The sequence below is a fragment of the Stegostoma tigrinum genome, chromosome 5, assembly GCF_030684315.1.
Source record: "Stegostoma tigrinum isolate sSteTig4 chromosome 5, sSteTig4.hap1, whole genome shotgun sequence".
NCBI lineage: Eukaryota > Metazoa > Chordata > Chondrichthyes > Orectolobiformes > Stegostomatidae > Stegostoma > Stegostoma tigrinum.
In genome coordinates, this window is record NC_081358.1 from 26,586,345 (window position 1) to 26,603,870 (window position 17,526).

Here is a 17,526-nt window from a genome sequence, read left to right on the forward strand (position 1 = left end):
GTGTGGCTTCCAGTGCAGCTAGGAAATCCGTTTTGTTGGCTTCCCAGTTGTAGTTCAGTCCTCTGGTGAGAATGGCTTTTTCCATGTCTGCCAGTTCTCTGTTGGAGAGGTTTCTTATCTATGTGTCTGTTCTGTTCTTGTCGTCTTTGTGGGTATGTGTGGCTAGCTTGTCTTGCAGAGCCTGTCTTTTCTTGGCTGTTGTGGTCTGTTGGCTGACGTTAATGGCTCGTTCCATGTCAGTTGCCCAGTCTTGATTGGTAGCTTCCTGGAATTGGCACCAACAGCTATGAATGTACTTACCTCAGCAGAAAACCTGCATCGTTTATCCAGTTTATATTTCTGGCTGAAGACAGTTGCGAGTATTTCAGCATGTCTTTTGCGCTCATATTCTTGTAGTGCCACCATTGAGAGTGAATTCTTAATGGCTCCCCCCTCCTGGTGGTTCTTTAGCTGTCTATAGCCATTCACACTAAATTAAAACAAAGAACTGCGATGCTGGAAATCTAAACCAAACAAAACCAGAAATTCAGCAGGTCTGGTGGTATCTGTGCAGAGAGAACAGAGTTAACATTTTGAGTCCAGTGAATGTTCTTGAACAATCATTTTGTATGCCTATTCTATATGTCAGGGAGGTGGTCCTGGGGAGCAGGCCATTTCTCTGCCAAGATAAAGGACCTCCCATAAATAATGAAAAACCCAAGAGAGAGAAGGCATAGTGGCCAATGGCTAGAAGTGGAGTGCAAAGAATGACACTGACACAAGATTCATGGGAGCGTTGTAGTGAGATAGAGAATGTTGCTAACACATGAGGTAGAATATAAATGTCTAGGCATCCCCGCAGGATGTTTTCCTGCAGCGGATAACATTCTTTCCTCAAAAGGGCTAAGAGCCTGTTGTCCTGGCACTCCTCCAACTGTACTGTCCCTGTCTTCCCCACTGTGGACTGATTTCTCCTTCCTGGAATGAGGGAGATTCAGTGAGATGAAATTGGTGGCAGTGTTAGTGCTGGTGTAGGTTGTCGAAACGTTGTGAGGTGTCCCACGTTAGTGAGTAAGCATTGTGGAGTCCATGCAGAGTGAGCCATGTGTGGACTGAGGGTGTAAGAGAACGAATAAGAGATGTTGATGGGACAAGTGAGAGTGACAGATACTGAAACTTGCTGGGAGTTGGGTGGAGTAGCAGGAATAGAGTGAATGTGAGGTAACAGGAAGAGCTGTCTGGCAGAATTGACCTTCTTGCTGCACTGCTGACCATGCCTCTCACTGCGGATACCATACTGACCCAAGTAATAACCTCAGTCCAGGTTGCGGGTGTTGTGGCCACCTCTGCTGGTCCCCTGGAAAGAGGGCATCCTCTCCTTTACTGATCCTCTGAGAAAAGGATGCCCCTTCTCTGGGTCACCCTGCCACTGGAACCCTGGGGGCCCTGTCAGAGAATCACAGCACCATCTTCCCCATTCAATGTCATCTTGTTGATATTCGGTCAAATAATGGGAATAATAGTTGTGGAATACCAGTGCTTTTCTAGGTGGCTGCTGGTCTTTCTGTAGCTCTTGCTGAAATGACCAGTTGTTTCGGGCACGTGGTAAGGTAAAGATAGAATCAGATGAAAAGGATGCCATGCTGAGTAGGGTAAATAGTTAATGAGGTGACAAAAACAGAAGTTGCTGGTAAAGCTCAGCAGGTCCAGCAACATTTGTGAGGAGAAGTCAAAGTTACCGTTTCGAGTCCGGTCACCCTTACTCAGAATGTTAACTTTGCTTTCTCTTCACAGATGCTGCCGGACCTGCTGAGCTTTACCAGCAACTTCTGTTTTTGTTTCTGATTTACAGCGTTCATGGTTCATTTGGTTTTTAGTTAATAAAGTGAGTTTATTTTAAAAAAAAGGATGAGGCATTTTTCTAGGCCTCGTGGTGAGAGACTCTCCAAAAAAACCTGATGCAACCAAAACAACACAAGATTCATGCAAGTGGCTAGGGAACAGTTTGTAACATGGTCTAAAGATATTGGCTTAGGTGTCCCTAGTATTTGAGGAAATTTATGGTCATTCAGAATTGGATCTTAGGCAAGCAGTTTGGTAATTTAAAGACAATGGAGGTATCAAAGGAAGTGTTGGTCAGGTAGAACTAGGTGTGGACAGTATATATTTGGAATTAGACATTTGTGTTTTTGAATATCTCCTGATGGGCAACATCTAAATATAAATCATATTACACTGCGGGTCACAACCAGGATGACTCACTAAAATAAAATTCCATCTCTTATATTTCACAGAGTGAAGAAATTTCAAATGAAGAGGAAGAAACTGATATCAACAAGTCTGAAATCAGCTTGGTATTTGAGATTGCATTGAAGCGCAACTTGCCTGTCAATTTTGAAGTAGGTGTTTACAGTTTAACAATAAGGACAATTATAATTAATTCATTACCCTCACAAACCTTAAATGAAGAATGTCATTTGATAGGTTTCAGAGGAACTGTGCTGGGTGCATACGTGAATTTGTATTCATAATTGTATCACTTCCATTTTCTATTGGTAATGATCATTTGCATTACACATACATCTTTCATTGCCAAAGTACAAGTCAAAATTTTCCATTTTGTAATTGAAAATAAATTTGCCTCCCCTGAATTTTAACATATCGTATTCTTTAAGATGCCATTCAATTGCAGTGGACTGGACATTATACAGTTCACTGAACATCTTGAAAATTTTAAACTGATCATAGAGAGCCAGTGTGGATTGATGATGAGGACACAAGTTCCTAAATCTTGTGTAGTCAGAGCCAAGTATCAGCCACTATGAGCAACCTGACTGTGCAGGAGAGGAAAAAGAAAGGGGGGACATTCATTAGGCAGGGGAGCAGACAGGCATTTCTTTGGCTGTCAATGTCACTGCAGGATGTTACATGGCCTCCCTGGTGCCAACCTCACGGGCAACTATAGTACATTCTTCCAGGAGAGAGTGAACAACCAAAGGTTGTGGTCCAGTGGTATGAATGGCTTAGTCCAGAAGAGGGATCTGGTCTTGTAATCAGAATTTAGGGAACTGGATGGCAGGATCTCATATGTAGTGATCTCTGGACTTCTCCCAGTGCCACTTGAAAGTGAATGCAGAAAAGCAGTATAAGGCAGATGAATACATGGGTGGAAAAATGGTACATGAGAGAGGGCTTTAGATTTCCGGGACGTTGATACTGGTTCTAGGGAAGCTGGCACCTGTGCAAGCTGGATTGGTCGCACCTGAATAGAGATCCTTACACAATGTTCTGCTGGTGCTATTGGGAGGACTTTAAATAAGAGGGAGTAGTAGATGGGATACAGCTGGCTCAAGGCAAGGCTGGGTGTTAAATATTCATGGATATACATTCAGGAAAGATAACTAAAGAAGGAGAGGAGGGTTTTAAGGAAGGCACCACAGTGCTGGAGAAAGTAGATGTCTCACAGGGTACAAGGACTGTCATAATTTGGCTAGAGCTAAGACATAAAAAGGGTACAATTGCATTTCTTGGTGTAGTTTGTATACCACCAACTAGTGAAAAGATGTTGAGAAACAAATCTGCATGGAAGTTACGGAGAAATGCCAACATTACAGAGCAGTTATAATGAGGGACCTTGGTTGGTCAAGTGTAGACTAGTGTTCTGGTGGTGTACGGGACGTAAGAGGCAAGTGTTTTTAGATCATGTTCAGAAGAGTTTCCTGCAGCAATGAGTGTCAAGTTCTGCAAAATAGGATGTGTTATTCCTTCTGGTCTTTGCAATGAAGTGGACCAGGAAGGATCATTTAGGAGATAGTGATTATTGGTGTAGCATGAGATCCAGAATGGTGGTGGAGAGTGACATATAACAATCCAGAGTAAGAATAATCAATTAGTGGAGAGTTGATTTCAATGAGCAAGAACAGGCTTGGGGGTCAAACGCAGTAACTGAACGATGGACTACTTTCAAAGTGCAGATCATTTGGATACAGTTGAGGTATATTTCCTCATATGGAAAAGTTAGGGTAAGCAAACCCAGAGTTTCCTAGATGACAGAGGATGTGGAGATTAGCATTAGAAAAGAAAAAAGTACTTTCTTAATGCAGAAAATACAACTGAGAACTAAGAGGAATATCTAGGGGAGGAGAAAAAGCTAAATAAAGAGAAGCAAAGAGGAATGATGAGAAAAGGCATTCAGCTAACGTAAAGGGGAATCCCAAAGACTTCCATAGAATATAAATAGTAATTGAGTAGGTACAGGAGGAGTAGGATTGTGAGGTGGTGCACTTGGAAGAAAGAATATTTTAAATTTTAAATAGGGGCTACAATTCCAAAGTGGGTGTAGCAACAGAGAAACCTGGGGGTATATATGCACAGATCACTGAAGGTTGCAGGACGGATGGAGAGAGCAATAAACAAAGCATGCAGTGTCCCAAGTACAGGAGCGAGGGGATGATGCTGAACTTATCATAAGACATTTGTCAGATCTCAGTTGTGGCTGCCACATAGGAAAGTTGTGAATGCAGTGGAGAGAGTGCAGAAAAGATTTACAAGACTGGTTTCATGAGTCAGCAAATTAAGTTATAAGGATAAATTGAAGAAGTTTGGACTGTTCTCCAAGGAAAGAGGAGGCTGAGAAGAGATTTGATGGGGATTTGCAAACCCGTGAGTGATAGGGTCGACAGGGAAATGCTTTTCCCACTCATAAAAGGATCAAGAGGGCATCTGCTTTCCTGCCTGTGGGGTGGCCTGTAAAATCCGCCCTCCTATCTTCTTTGTACCTTTATATGTACTTACACATTATACAACTTCAGTCTGTGGAAAGATTTAGTTTGCATCTTATTTCTTTCTGTTTTTTAAAGGACTAATCAGCCATCTTAGCTGTTTCTTGTAATGCTTCTTTCATTCATTGTCAGCACATTACTGGCCTTCTACATGATTTGTGTTGTTCTTAGAAATGTTCCATTTATTTTCTAAATTGGTTTAATTACTGTCCAATTAATCTGTCAAAATATTCTGATTTTATGAAATCTGTATTGGATTGTTGTTTTTCAATACTTCAATTTTACCAGTTAAATCATCATACACCTTCCTATTGCAAAGGTTCTTCCCCTTATCTCTTGAATGCTGTACAATTTCCACTTTTCTTCCTCTTTCTAAACTCCAACACTTAACTAATTTTTATCTCTCCCCTAATAACTACAGACATGCGCCACATCAGTGTGGGGAAAATTACATAGACACTTCATTCCAGGATATTTCTTAGGATAAGGCCTTTTGATTTTGTCACTTGAAAGAAGGTTCTGTGAATGAAGCAGCTTGGGGACCTGGTGAGCAAGATGCAGATGCCTTGGTCTCCAACAGGTTTGAGCAAATCTCCAACAGGTTTAAGGTTCTTTCAGTTTGTTTTGGTGGAAGTGAAGGTGGTTGAGCTAACTGACTGTGATTCAGGAAGTAATTCAAGTGAGGGGAGCAAAAGGAATGCAGTGGTATAGTATAATGACAGGGGCTGATGCTGTTCTCCATAGCAAAGGGTGAGTATCTAGAAGTGTGTGATAGCTGCCAGTGCTGAGGTTGCTCAGCTGTAGAGAAGAGTTCACAATGGGAAGGGAAGGATCTGGTCATTCTGATACATGTCAGTTTCAATGAAGTAAGCAGGAGAAGGAAAAAGGCTCTGAGGAGTCACCAAGTTAAGAAGTTGAACCTCAAAAGTAACAATCTCTGGATTATTACCTGAGCCATGTGCAAATTAGCAAAGAGTTAATAAGATTAGGGAAACAAATGCATGGCCCAAAAACAAGTGCGAGAGAGGTGAGCTAACAAAGTGTGGAGCTGGATGAACACAGCAGGCCAAGCAGCATCTCAGGAACACAAAAGCTGACGGTTAGCTCTTGTGCTCCTAAGATGCTGCTTGGCCTGCTGTGTTCATCCAGCTCCACACTTTGTTATCTTGGATTCTCCAGCATCTGCAGTTCCCATTATCTCTGATCGCAAGAGGGGTGAGTTGCAGTTTGTGGGGCATTGACACTTATACTAGGAAATGTGGAAGTTTTACTATTGGAATGGTCCACATCTCAACTGTGCTAGGGCTGGTGTTCCAGTAAGTCATAGAAGTATGGACATAGTGAGAATTTTAAATTAGATAAAATTTGAGAAAATGTGATAAATCAAATGATAACGACTCCATGACAGGACAGAATGAACAGTACAAGTTTAAATCAACAGGTGACCCTCGAGCTTTGTTAGGATGTAATTCTTGCTGGAGGTGAAAGCAGTTATGAAATCTACTCCCTCAGATTTCAAAAGAAATCACCTTGGCTACAGAAAAGCCTGCAGGCTAACTATTATACTCTTCATACACGTAGAAGAACCCAAATATCCTGAATTCAGAATTTGAACATTCAAATTTAAAGTGAATACTATTAATAGTATGTATAAATCACACAGTCTACATCACAGTATTGCCAATACAGCACTTTCTGTTTTTACTTTGTATCCCTCACATCTGCAGTACAAAGCGCAGACTTTACTGTAACTGACACTGTACAAAAGTACGGGATTAACTAATTATCTTGTAGTAAAGGCATCGCTCAGGAGCAGTGAAAATAACATGATTGAATTCTATGTTTGATTTGAGTAGAGAAAAATGGGTACAAGACTAGTATTTTAAACTTAAATGATGGCCATTCTGAGGGCATTATAGATGAGCTAGCTAAAATGAACTGTAAATTTGGTTAAAGGATATGCCAATAGAGATGCAGTGGCGGACATTCAAGGAGCTATTTCAGAATACATGGAATAAACATTCAAATGAAAGAGAATAATTCCAAGGGGAGCACTCACCATTTATGTTTAACTAAAAAAAAGTTAAAGATCATCTAAAACTTCAAGAAAAAAAGCTAGCCATAAATTCTGAATATTTTGTAAAGAAAAGCATTAAGCAATTAAATATTTATCCTTTATGAAGTTTTCTGGAGAATTACTAATGGAGAATAAGGAGTTGACACATGAATTAAACAAGTATTTTGCATTGTTCTTCACTGTAGAGATACAAGTAACATCACAAAAGTAACTGTAAATAAGGAAATGGAAGGGAGGGAGGACCTGAAAAGAATTACAGTTATTGGGATGTTGGTAATGAGCAAATTGTTGGAACTGTGTGCTGATAAGTCCCTGGAACCTGATGGATTTCGTCTTAGGGTATTCGAGGAAGTGGCTTGTGATTTGGTTGATATATTAGTTTTAAATTTCCTAAACTTGGGAACGATCACATTAGAGTGGAAAACTGCGAAATAATTTCTTTATTCAAAAAGGGAAGGAGACAGTAAGCTGAAAATGGCAAGCCAGTTATAGCATCATGGGGTTATACAACTAGCTTAACATTTATTATAGAGGAGATGTTGGAAACCGTTACTAAAGAAATTAAAACTGGGCACTCAGAAGATTCAGTATATTCAGGCAAAGCCAATGTGGTTTTTTGAAGGGGAGATCGTATTTAAACAATTTATTGGAATTCTTTTGAGGAAGTAACATCTCCTGTGGATAAAGGGGAACCACTAAATATGTTGTACTTAAATTTCCAGAAGCTATTTGATATGATGCACTTTTTTAAATTCATCCACGGATTAAGGTGTTGGTGGCTAGGACAGCATTTATTGTCCATTCCGACTTGCCCAGAGTTAAGTCAGTCACTTTGCTGAGGGTCTGGAGTCACCTGTAGGCCAGACTATGTAAGGATAGTAGATTTCCTTCACTAAAGGACATGAGTGAACCAGATGGGTTTTCTTCAAAGGTTACTGCTGAAAGTAGAAGCTCACAGCATAGTGAATAACGTACTGGTATGGAAAATAATTGACTAGCTGGCAGAAAGTAGTTTTTCATTCACATTCAGGTACTCAACTTTTTACACTTAATACTTGTAATGATTGTAATGAGCTCAGCCAAGTAACCCTCATAGAATATGAGCTCCCTGATTAGGGTTGTTAATCTGGTCCAATCAGGTGTGTCAGATATCCTGTTCTCTTTGAGAGTTGGTTCTACAGGAACTGGATCAGTGTCAAGAACTTTCCACATGAAAAGAAAGTTGACTTGATGGCAGGATACTGGCCGCTGTAGAGTTATTTCAGTGGTGAGAGAAACGCACTCGCTGAAGAAATTTGCTCACAGCAATTGTCTTTGGATAAGCATTTCTGGCATCATGCCATTATTTGGAAAGCTTGACTCGTTTGATGTTGGTATCAAACGCAGGGCCCAGTATGTGGAAAGAATACATTATTGTCCATTTTGTTAGGAAGAATGAATAACATCTAAATCTTGAATGAAGAAGCCATCTTGAATTTGAAACGTAACTCTATTTCTCCATCCATAGACGCTGCCAGAACTAGATTTTAATACCTGAAATGTTTGAATATTTTCTAATGAATGCTTGGGCAGGCTATGCTTGTATCTGTCAGCGTTGAGAAGTGTATGATGTAACTTGACTGAAACATGTAAGATGCAGAGAGATCTTGAAAGGATGAATGTGCAAAAACAGTTTTCTCTTGTAGAAGAATCTAAAACTAAGAGGTCACTGTTTCAAGATAAGGGGTCATCCAATTAGGACAGCAATAAGCAGATTTTTTTCTCGCTCGCAGAGTTGTGTGTGTTTGGAACACACTTTCTCAAAGAGAGACAGAAGCAGAGCCTTTGAATACTTTAAGGCAGAGGTAGATGGATTCTTGAGAAACAAGGTTTATTGGTGGTAGCCAGAAATGTGGATTAACCAGATCAGCTGATTTTATTGAATAGCGGAGCAGGCTTGAGGGGCTAAGTGGCCTACTTCTTTTCCGAATTCCCATGTTTTTATATTTGCAATTTTCTGCTCCGTATTAATTTCTCTTACTTCTAAATAGTTCAGAAATTTTGGATGTTGATAAATATTTAAGAAGTAGTGTCTTTTTGATGCTGTGTCATTTAATGTGTTGTTGTTGAGTGGTCATTAAATTAATTATACGTACTCGCTAATCAAGTGACCTAGAAAAATGCTAGTTTGAATAAGTTATTCATACTAGCGGTAAGATGTAAGCAGAAAAAAATTAAAAGAGGATTAATTATAAAGGATTTCCTTAGTTATTCTGCCCCTACAAAGTAATACCCTCTGGTGTAAAGAATATAGTGATTAATGCCGACAATGCCTGTTCTTATCCAGCTCACACAATTAATTGTTTTCTTTGTAGTGCCATTAGCTTAATGCTTTCTGGCTAATTCAGTTTTATACTGCTTCAGTGCCATGGACAGCACTATTGCATCTGAGATTAATGCTAGGTTAAACAAATCCACACAAGAATTAGCCAAGTTCTTTTAATGTACAACAATGAAAACAAAGAACTGTGGATGCTCGAAATCTGAAACTGAAACAAAGTGCTGGAGAAGCTTGGCAGGTCTAGCAGCATTTGTGGAGAGAAAAACAAGTTAAAACAGAGTTCTGAGATCTGTGGATTCAAAATGTTAACTCTGTTTTTCTCTCTACAGACCTGCTAGGTTTTTGCCTTTAAAGTACAGTTGAATTGCACTTCCAAAAGTAAGGCTCTTAAAACTTTCCAATGTTTTTGCAGAACTGAAAGTTGAAATTACACATATTGATCACCTGTGTTTTTTAAAATTTATTTTTGGAATGTGGATGTTAATGCTGCTCATCCTTAATTGCCTGCGAAAAGATGATGGGGAGCTGGACCTTGAATTGCTGCTGCCTATGAGGTCAAGGGCCACCTGTGATACTGTTAAGTGAGTGTTCCAAGGTTTTAATGCAATGACCTTGAAGGAATGGTGATATGATTCCAAGTCAGAGTGTTTTGTCACTGAGAGAATGATTTGAAGGTGGTGAAGTTTCTACCATTGAATACACTTGTTCATCTGGCAGGTTTATAATGTGCACTCTGAAATGTCCGGCTAAATTTCTGCTATGCATTTCATAATGGTAAACATGACTCATGGTTTGCTAGTGATAGAAGGAGTAAATGCTTTTTAAGCACTCATGGGACATTTGTGTCTCTGGCTAGGCCATCAACTATTTACCATCCCTAGTTGACCATGAGAAGGGAGTGTGAGCTGCACCTTGAACTGCTGCAGTCCATGTGCTGTAGGTAGATCCACAACACTGTTAAGGAGGGAATTCCAGAATTTTGACCCAACAAACAACAAAGGAATGATAATATATTTGCAAGTCAGGACAGTGAATAGCTTGAAGGGGAACTTGAAAGTGGTGGTGTTCCCATGTGTCATCTGTCCTTGTCTTTCAAGATGGAACTGGTTGTGGGTTTGGAGGGTGCTGTCTAGGGCTCTTTGGTGAATTTCTGCAGTGCATCTTTTAGATGGTACATACTTCTGCTAAGTGTTGGTGGGAGGAGTGGCTGAATGTTTGTGCACTAATGATTCCAGTCAAGCAACTTGCTTCGCCCTAGATAGTGTCAAGCTTCTTGAAGCAAGTAGGGAGTATTGCATCATACTCCTGACTTATGTCTTGTCAGTGGCAGATAAGCTTTGGAGAGTCCGGACATATGTTATCACTGTAGTGTTCCTAGCTTCTGACCGGCTGTTGTAGCCCTTGTATTTATATGGCAAGTCCAGTTGTGCTTCTGGTCAGTGGTAACCCAGGGTGTCGATAGTGGCGAATTTAGTGATGATGATTCAATTGAATGAGTTTAAGAGGCAGTAGTTAGATTGTCTCCTACCAGAGATGGTTGTGTCTAGCATTTGTGTTGTGCAATTTCGACTTGCCGCTTTTTGACCCGAGCCTGGATATTATCCAGGTCTTGTTTGCATTTGGATATACTACTTTAATATGTGAGGAGCTGCAAATGGTGCTGAACATATTGCAATCATTGGTGAACATCCCCTCCCTTCTGACCTTTTCATGGAAGGAGGGTCATTGATGAAACAGCTGAAGATGCTTAGGCCTAGGTCTTTACCCTGAGTAACTCCTGATGAGATGTCCTGGACCTAGATGACTGACCTCCAACAACCACAACCGTTTTGCCAGGTATGACTGCAACCAGATGAGAATTTGCGCCTTGATTGCCATTGATTCCAGTTTTGCTAGGGTTCCTTGATGCCGCAGTCATTCAGGTGCAGCCTGAATAGGTTATTGCTGAGCGGGTGGTACTTATCATAGAATCCCCACAGAATGGAAGCAGGCCACTTGGCCCAACAAGTCCACACCGAATCTCCAAAGAGCATCCCATCCAGAACCGTCCCCCTACGTAATCCCTGTACCTCTGTATTTCCTGTGGTCAATGCACCTAACCTACACATCCCTGAACATTATGGACAATTTAAAATGGCTAATCCACCTAACCTGCACATCTTTGGACTGTGGCAGGAAACTGGAGCACCCGGAGGAAAGCCACGCAGGCACAGGGGGAATGTGCAAACTCCACACAGACAGTCGCCGGAGGTTGGAATCAAACCGGGGTCCCTGGTGCTCTGAGGCAGCAGTGCTAACCACTGAGCCACTCCATGCCACTCTAGTATGTGCTACTTGACGGCACTGTTGAAGACATGTTCCAGTAATTTACTGACGATTGAGTGCAGACTGATGGGCCGATAATTGTCCAGATTAGATTTGTCTTGCATTTTGTGTACAGGAGCTATCTTGGGCAATTTTCCACATTGTTTGTAGGCAGTAGTTCTCTAACTATTCTAGAAAGCTTGGCTAGAGATGTGGCAGGTTCTGGAGTACATGTTTTTTAGTACTATTTGCAGAACATTGTGTTAGAACCTTTGCTGATTTTTCATTATTTAATGTTACTTTTGGTTATCGTTTGTGGATTGGGGCTGAGTGCCAAAGGTGACCTTTGGACTGAGTAGCAGCACAACACAAACAAACTGTCCTTAGTTTATGAGGTCAGAATTGAAAGTTTGCTTCTTGTTAAAAGTGTTCCATAGATGCTTCGACCCTGGAGAGGTCTTGTGCTTATGCATATGGCATTCAGATGTTGAATGTTAACTGGGATCTCATAGGGAGGCAACCAGCCCAACAAAGAGAAGCCAGAGTTCGAACTGGTTTTTGAACTGTGTTTAAGTCAGAAGGATTGTGCCTGAAAAAGCTACAGGACAGAGCTGTAATTGCTCTTTGATTGTCTGCTTATTGACTCATTGAAAGTTCAAACAATGGAATATCTGTTGTAAGAATTAAATGAGTATTCCTTGGAATACTGTGGAATATTTTCCCTGATTCCCACTGACTTCAGTTTAACTCTGCTCCCTGATGCCACTCTTGATCTATTGCTGCCTTGATATCAAGGGTTGTCACTCTAACCTTCTCTCTGGAATTCTGCTCCTTGTCCAAAACCAAGTTTCTTGCCTTAACAAAACTGAGTGTCAGTGAGCAGGTTATTGCTAAGTGTAATTTATTCGCACTTTCAATGATACCTTCCATTGCTTTGCTGATAATTGCACGTAGAATGAAGTAGCAGTAAGTGATAGCTTGGACATGCTATTTTTATGGACATAACATAACTACCTAATTTACACGTTTTTAAGTAGATGACCTACTGGAGCAGCTTTACTGAAGGCATGCTGGTTCTTGAGCACTGTCGTCAATTATACAACAGCACACTATTAGGGCCTTTACTTAATTAAATGTATTTGGTTTGTTTCTTGACATCACAGAGTGAATTGAATTGGCGGAAGATAAGCATTTGTGATGATGAGGACAGCAGGAAAAGGCTGATGAAGGAGGTAATTCTTTCCCTGGGTCATGAGCATTTGTGTCTGATCTTGTATTTATTGTCCACCCTAACAGCCAGCAAAAGATGGTGATAATTTCCAACTTGAATCACTGTGGTCCTTGGTGTATAAGGATTGTCAGTGCTGTTCGGAAGGATGGTCCAAGATCATGATCTAGTCAGGATCATGTGTAGCTTGGATAGAACTTGCAAGTTAGCGGTTTTTCCATGAGTCTGGTGTCCTTGTCTCTGTGCCCTGGGAGAGGCTGTGCATTTTGAAGATGCCTTGGTGAGTTAATGCATACTGTTTTATTGATGGTACAAATAGCTTTCACTGTGCATCAGTAAGTGGAGTAAATGTTGAAGGTTGTGATGTCAAACAAACAGGCTACTTGTCCTGGGCATTGTTGAACTTTCTGGTGTTGTAGTACTTGCATTCCTTGTTTGATGATGAGGACATACATGAAATCACTTTTGCCTTAGCTTTTTAGTTGACCCACCATTCACAACTGGATGTGGTTGGACTGTGCAACTTGTTTTGATCCATTGGCACTGGGACACTCTTTTTTCCTTTAATGGGTTCTGCTTCTGCTCTTCACACATTTGGCCTTGCGCTTATATTTTATCTAGCTGCTCCCTCATTTTTAAGTCACTGTTGCTGTTCCTGATATGGCTTTTCCACTTTGAACCTGTGACACCCTATTTTTGGGTAACCATTTTACACTGTCTAGTGAGTAAACAGAAAATTTCAATATTCAGAAAACTTGGTGCACTGATATTAGTTACATTTGATTTTGCTCAAGAGTAGAGGCAGATCACTGAAAACAATTGCTGGGTGACAGAAGACCAATTTAAGCTTAGGGCCAGTTGGATTTTATAGAACAGTCAAAGAGAAAGAATGAGGATCAGGTTCCATGAGGGAAACATGCTGCTGCTGACTCTGTTCCTAAGAAGATGACCTCATTCTGCTGACTTTTGTAGTTGGGGCTCAGGAAGAGGCCAGGACCAGCTAATTGAGACTGCTATTTTATCAAAAGTCATCAAAACCTGGCCATTCATTGAGCATCAAGGAACTTGAGTCTCCTGCTTAACTTACATATATGATCATTGTATATATTTTGAGATGAAAGGCTCAAATTCCAGTTTGCCAGATTGGAAAAACATTGGAACTAGACTTCAGATGACACACTGGATTATGTCCCAACAGCTGCTTTTGAGTGGCAGAGCAGAGAGAAGAGAAAGTGATTTATGACAACAAGAGGCCTGTTTAACTGCATAACCTTCATTTTCTCAGTCTATACCAAACACTATCCATTTGAAATTTATTATCAGTGTTTGATGTTTTATTACCAGAGAAAAAATACACTGTTGGTAGCTGATAACATTTATTTTGTTTCATTCAAGAAAAACTTGGTAATTAACACCTTTGTTTTTTAAATGAATTGTGTTTTAGTTGAAGTGTGATAGCTCATGCACAAATAGAAAATTGAAATATTTGTTGTGAACAACCAAGAGATTTAAAAATATACATTCCTCTACACACCAGGTTGTAAGACCTATATTTACTTTAAGTTCATTCTGAATTTAGAATGTAAGTTTTATATATATTGTAAGTTATCTTACTGTGCTAATATTGCACAGTAACATGAAATGTTGTTTGTTCAAGATGCTGAAATCTTGTGACTTTAATCTTTTAATAAGTACCTGAGATCTCACACTTTGTCTTCTTTTACAAAAAGAAATTGGTTCCTGGCCAAATTGTGCATACATTTGACACATTGATACGGGATCATAACATGATCATGATCATCCTTAGTTTCAAGTAATGGTAGACTGAGGAGCATTCTGCACCTTAATGTTATAGTGTAATACAAATCTCCTTGATATGGTGGAAATGTTGTTTTCTCTTTACCTTGGTAATCTTGCAAATTGTCAGGCTGAATATAAAATAAGCTTTGATAAATTGTATCTTTTTTTAAGTAGCGCTCAAGTTCTCTACTGCCAAATTACTATTTAAATCATCACAATCCTGATGGGAAGAATGTGCTGGAAAGGTTTCCTCAATGAACAAACAAACAAAAATATATCTATTATGACAATTTTACTGTGATAGAGTAATACAGCATGGAAACAAGCCCTTTGGCCCAAACTGGCCCATGCTGACCATGGTACCTACTCAGTTATTCCCAATTGCTCACATTTGCTCCATATCCCTCTAAACCCTTCTCATCCAAGTACCTACTTAAATGTTGCTGTTGTACCAGCCTCAACCACTTTCTCTGACAGCGCATTCCATATAAGCACCATTCTCTGTGTGAAGAAGTTGCCCCTCAGGTCCTTCTAAAATCTGTTCCCTCTCACCTTAATTCTGTGCCCTTTAGTTTTCAATTCCCCATTCCTAGGAAAAAGATTATATACATTCATACGATCTATGCCCCTGATGATTTTATCCATCTCATTCCTTAACATGTGACAACATGGAGTATTAATTATTATATAAAATCTTAAACTACTCCACTGTTAAATCCAAATTTTCACACTTTCATTCACTAATAGCATGGTCAAAACAGACAAGATTGACATGTAAAAGCAAAAGGCAGCGATTTCTGAAAATTTGAAATAAAACAAAATGCTGAAGGAATTCAGCAGGTCTGGCAGCAGCTGTGGAGAAAGAAACAGAGTTAACATTGAGTCTGATATGACACTTATTCAAAACAAAATAGACAGTTTTGCAGGAATATCATTTGTGGAAGATATAGGCAAAAAGGAAAAAAAGCCTTAGATGAAACTACGACGGAAATTTAAGATAGATAGGTTCTTGATTCAAAAAGGGATCAAGGATTATAGGGAGAAGTTGGGAGAATGGAGTTGAGAAATCTATCAGCTGTGATCGAATGGCATAGCAGACTTGATGGGCTGAATAGCCTAATTCTGCTCTTGTATCTTATTGTTTTAAGGAAGCTAAGTGACTTTCGCAGTTTCTGGTTTCTGATGATAGTATATCACATGGTGTCAACTGCGGCAATCTTCATTTAGGTAGCTGGTCAGTTGGAGTCTTCAGTTTGGTCATTTGCTGGAGTTAAAATTTCTTTTAAGTCTGTAAGTGGTTTTCTTCCGATCACTGCTGTAACCAGTGTCCTTGGCATTGTAAAGTGTTATTTGCATTAAGTTCAAGATATATGCCTATTCATGTTCAGCTAATTATATTAAATATTAATAGTTTGGATAACACATCTTAACAAATATTGATTAGAGTAAAAATACAGCTAATAGAAACAAGAAAAATGTCTTAATATAACCTTTTACATGATCACCACCCCTAGGATTCTTAAAGCACTTTACAGCCAATCAAATTGTTTTGAAATATACTCACTGTTGTTGAAAGCATTGGGAATATTTTGAAAATGTCGGAAATGTTGGAGGAGGGATTCTCCTTGTAGAACTATAATATGTAGAAAGATTATTCTTGAGACCTTAAATATGTTGCGTTCAGATTGTGATATTATTTGAACAAATCTATAGCATACTGGGTGAGAAGTTCAACTAACCTGTTGGCTAAGATCCTCTTCACAATGATGGTTTTTCTAGTAGATGACTAACTCATAACAAATTATTTTGACCTTTGCAAAAACAAAGGTCTTATCTTCTCTACTGATGTTTCTAATTTATGTCCTCTATCTTGCCTCTGTTCTTAATGTCCCAGTACTTAATGGTTGTAGATAACTCTCAGACTCCACAACCTCCCCAGTTTCCTTTTTGGTTTTCCATATTTTTCACTCTTCAGTCTTAATTCTTTAGGCTCTTGAATCTTTTGCTTGCTTATATCTATGCAAGCCTTTCCCAGCACTTCAGTGAGCTTTCCTAGTATTATTCCACAGCTACTTCCCAGATTCATATGAAGGGCAATTTGTTATCTATTTAACAATGCAGTTTCAATATTGTGCTTTATGATTTGAGACTTACATAATGCTACCTGTGGTCCATTGTACTTGATTGAGCAGATGTACCACAGCATAATTTATGAAACTCCATTTTGAACTGGTTATTTCGCTGGTTGGGAGAGCCACTTGTTTTAAACATGTGAACTGTATGCATTCTTTAACTTTAATTTTCTTTTCCAAATGTGCCTCTATTTCCTATGTGGTTTTAAAGTGCTTCACAGCATTTGGTTTACAGTCATTTGATCACGTAAACATACATTTTTGACACAAACCTTGGAAGGAAACCTGTAATGCAAGCCTTATCAAATTACTGCTGGAACACAAATTCACAAGTTTGCTATCTTTCCTAGAAGTCAGTCGATGGAGCTATGAATAAAATTGGAATAGCAGTAGACACTCAGATTATTGTGTTGCTTCACTGTAATTACTTCTTAGAATGATGAGGGTATCAACTTTCATGCTTTTTTTCAAAATGTCAAATGAATCATGAGAACACATCTGAGCCGAATAAAGGCGTCATTTTGTCACCAATTTGCTGTGAATGCAAGGTCAGAATCAAAATGTCCAAACTTTTGAATGAAAGAACACTGACAAGATTGTTAAAAACAAATCTTAGGTCTTTGCTGGAATAGGTTAGTCCACATTAACATTGAAGTATATGTAGTGGATATATGGTAGTGAATTTTCGTTGGAGGAAAAAGAACATATACAGTAATTGCTTAGCAACCAGCAGCTAGACCAAGGACGCCATGACCAGCAGCTCGGTGCAGAGTGTGGTGTTAGAGGCCTGGCGTGGGAGTGAGGCCAGTGGTCAGACCACACAGTAGCCCCCTGCACTGGTCTGCTGTGAAGAGACTTCAGAGAGAGACTGAAGTTTCTTTTTAACTTTGCTTCTTGTTTTTCTG

The 17,526-nt window shown here is 39.6% G+C and overlaps 1 protein-coding gene across 10 annotated transcripts in view; it reads left to right on the plus strand.

The window, feature by feature from the left end:
- The window catches only part of stau2 (staufen double-stranded RNA binding protein 2), a 320,197-nt gene that overhangs the window by 134,456 nt on the left and 168,215 nt on the right, over positions 1-17,526 (plus strand). For all 10 annotated transcript variants that reach the window (XR_007247362.2, XR_007247363.2, XM_059645862.1 and 7 more), the window contains one exon: positions 2,274-2,378. Coding sequence is in view for 8 of the 10 variants with exons in the window: in XM_059645862.1 (XP_059501845.1) it covers positions 2,274-2,378 (105 nt within the window). In the remaining 2 variants the exon portion in view is untranslated. The remainder of the gene's footprint in view (positions 1-2,273; positions 2,379-17,526) is intronic.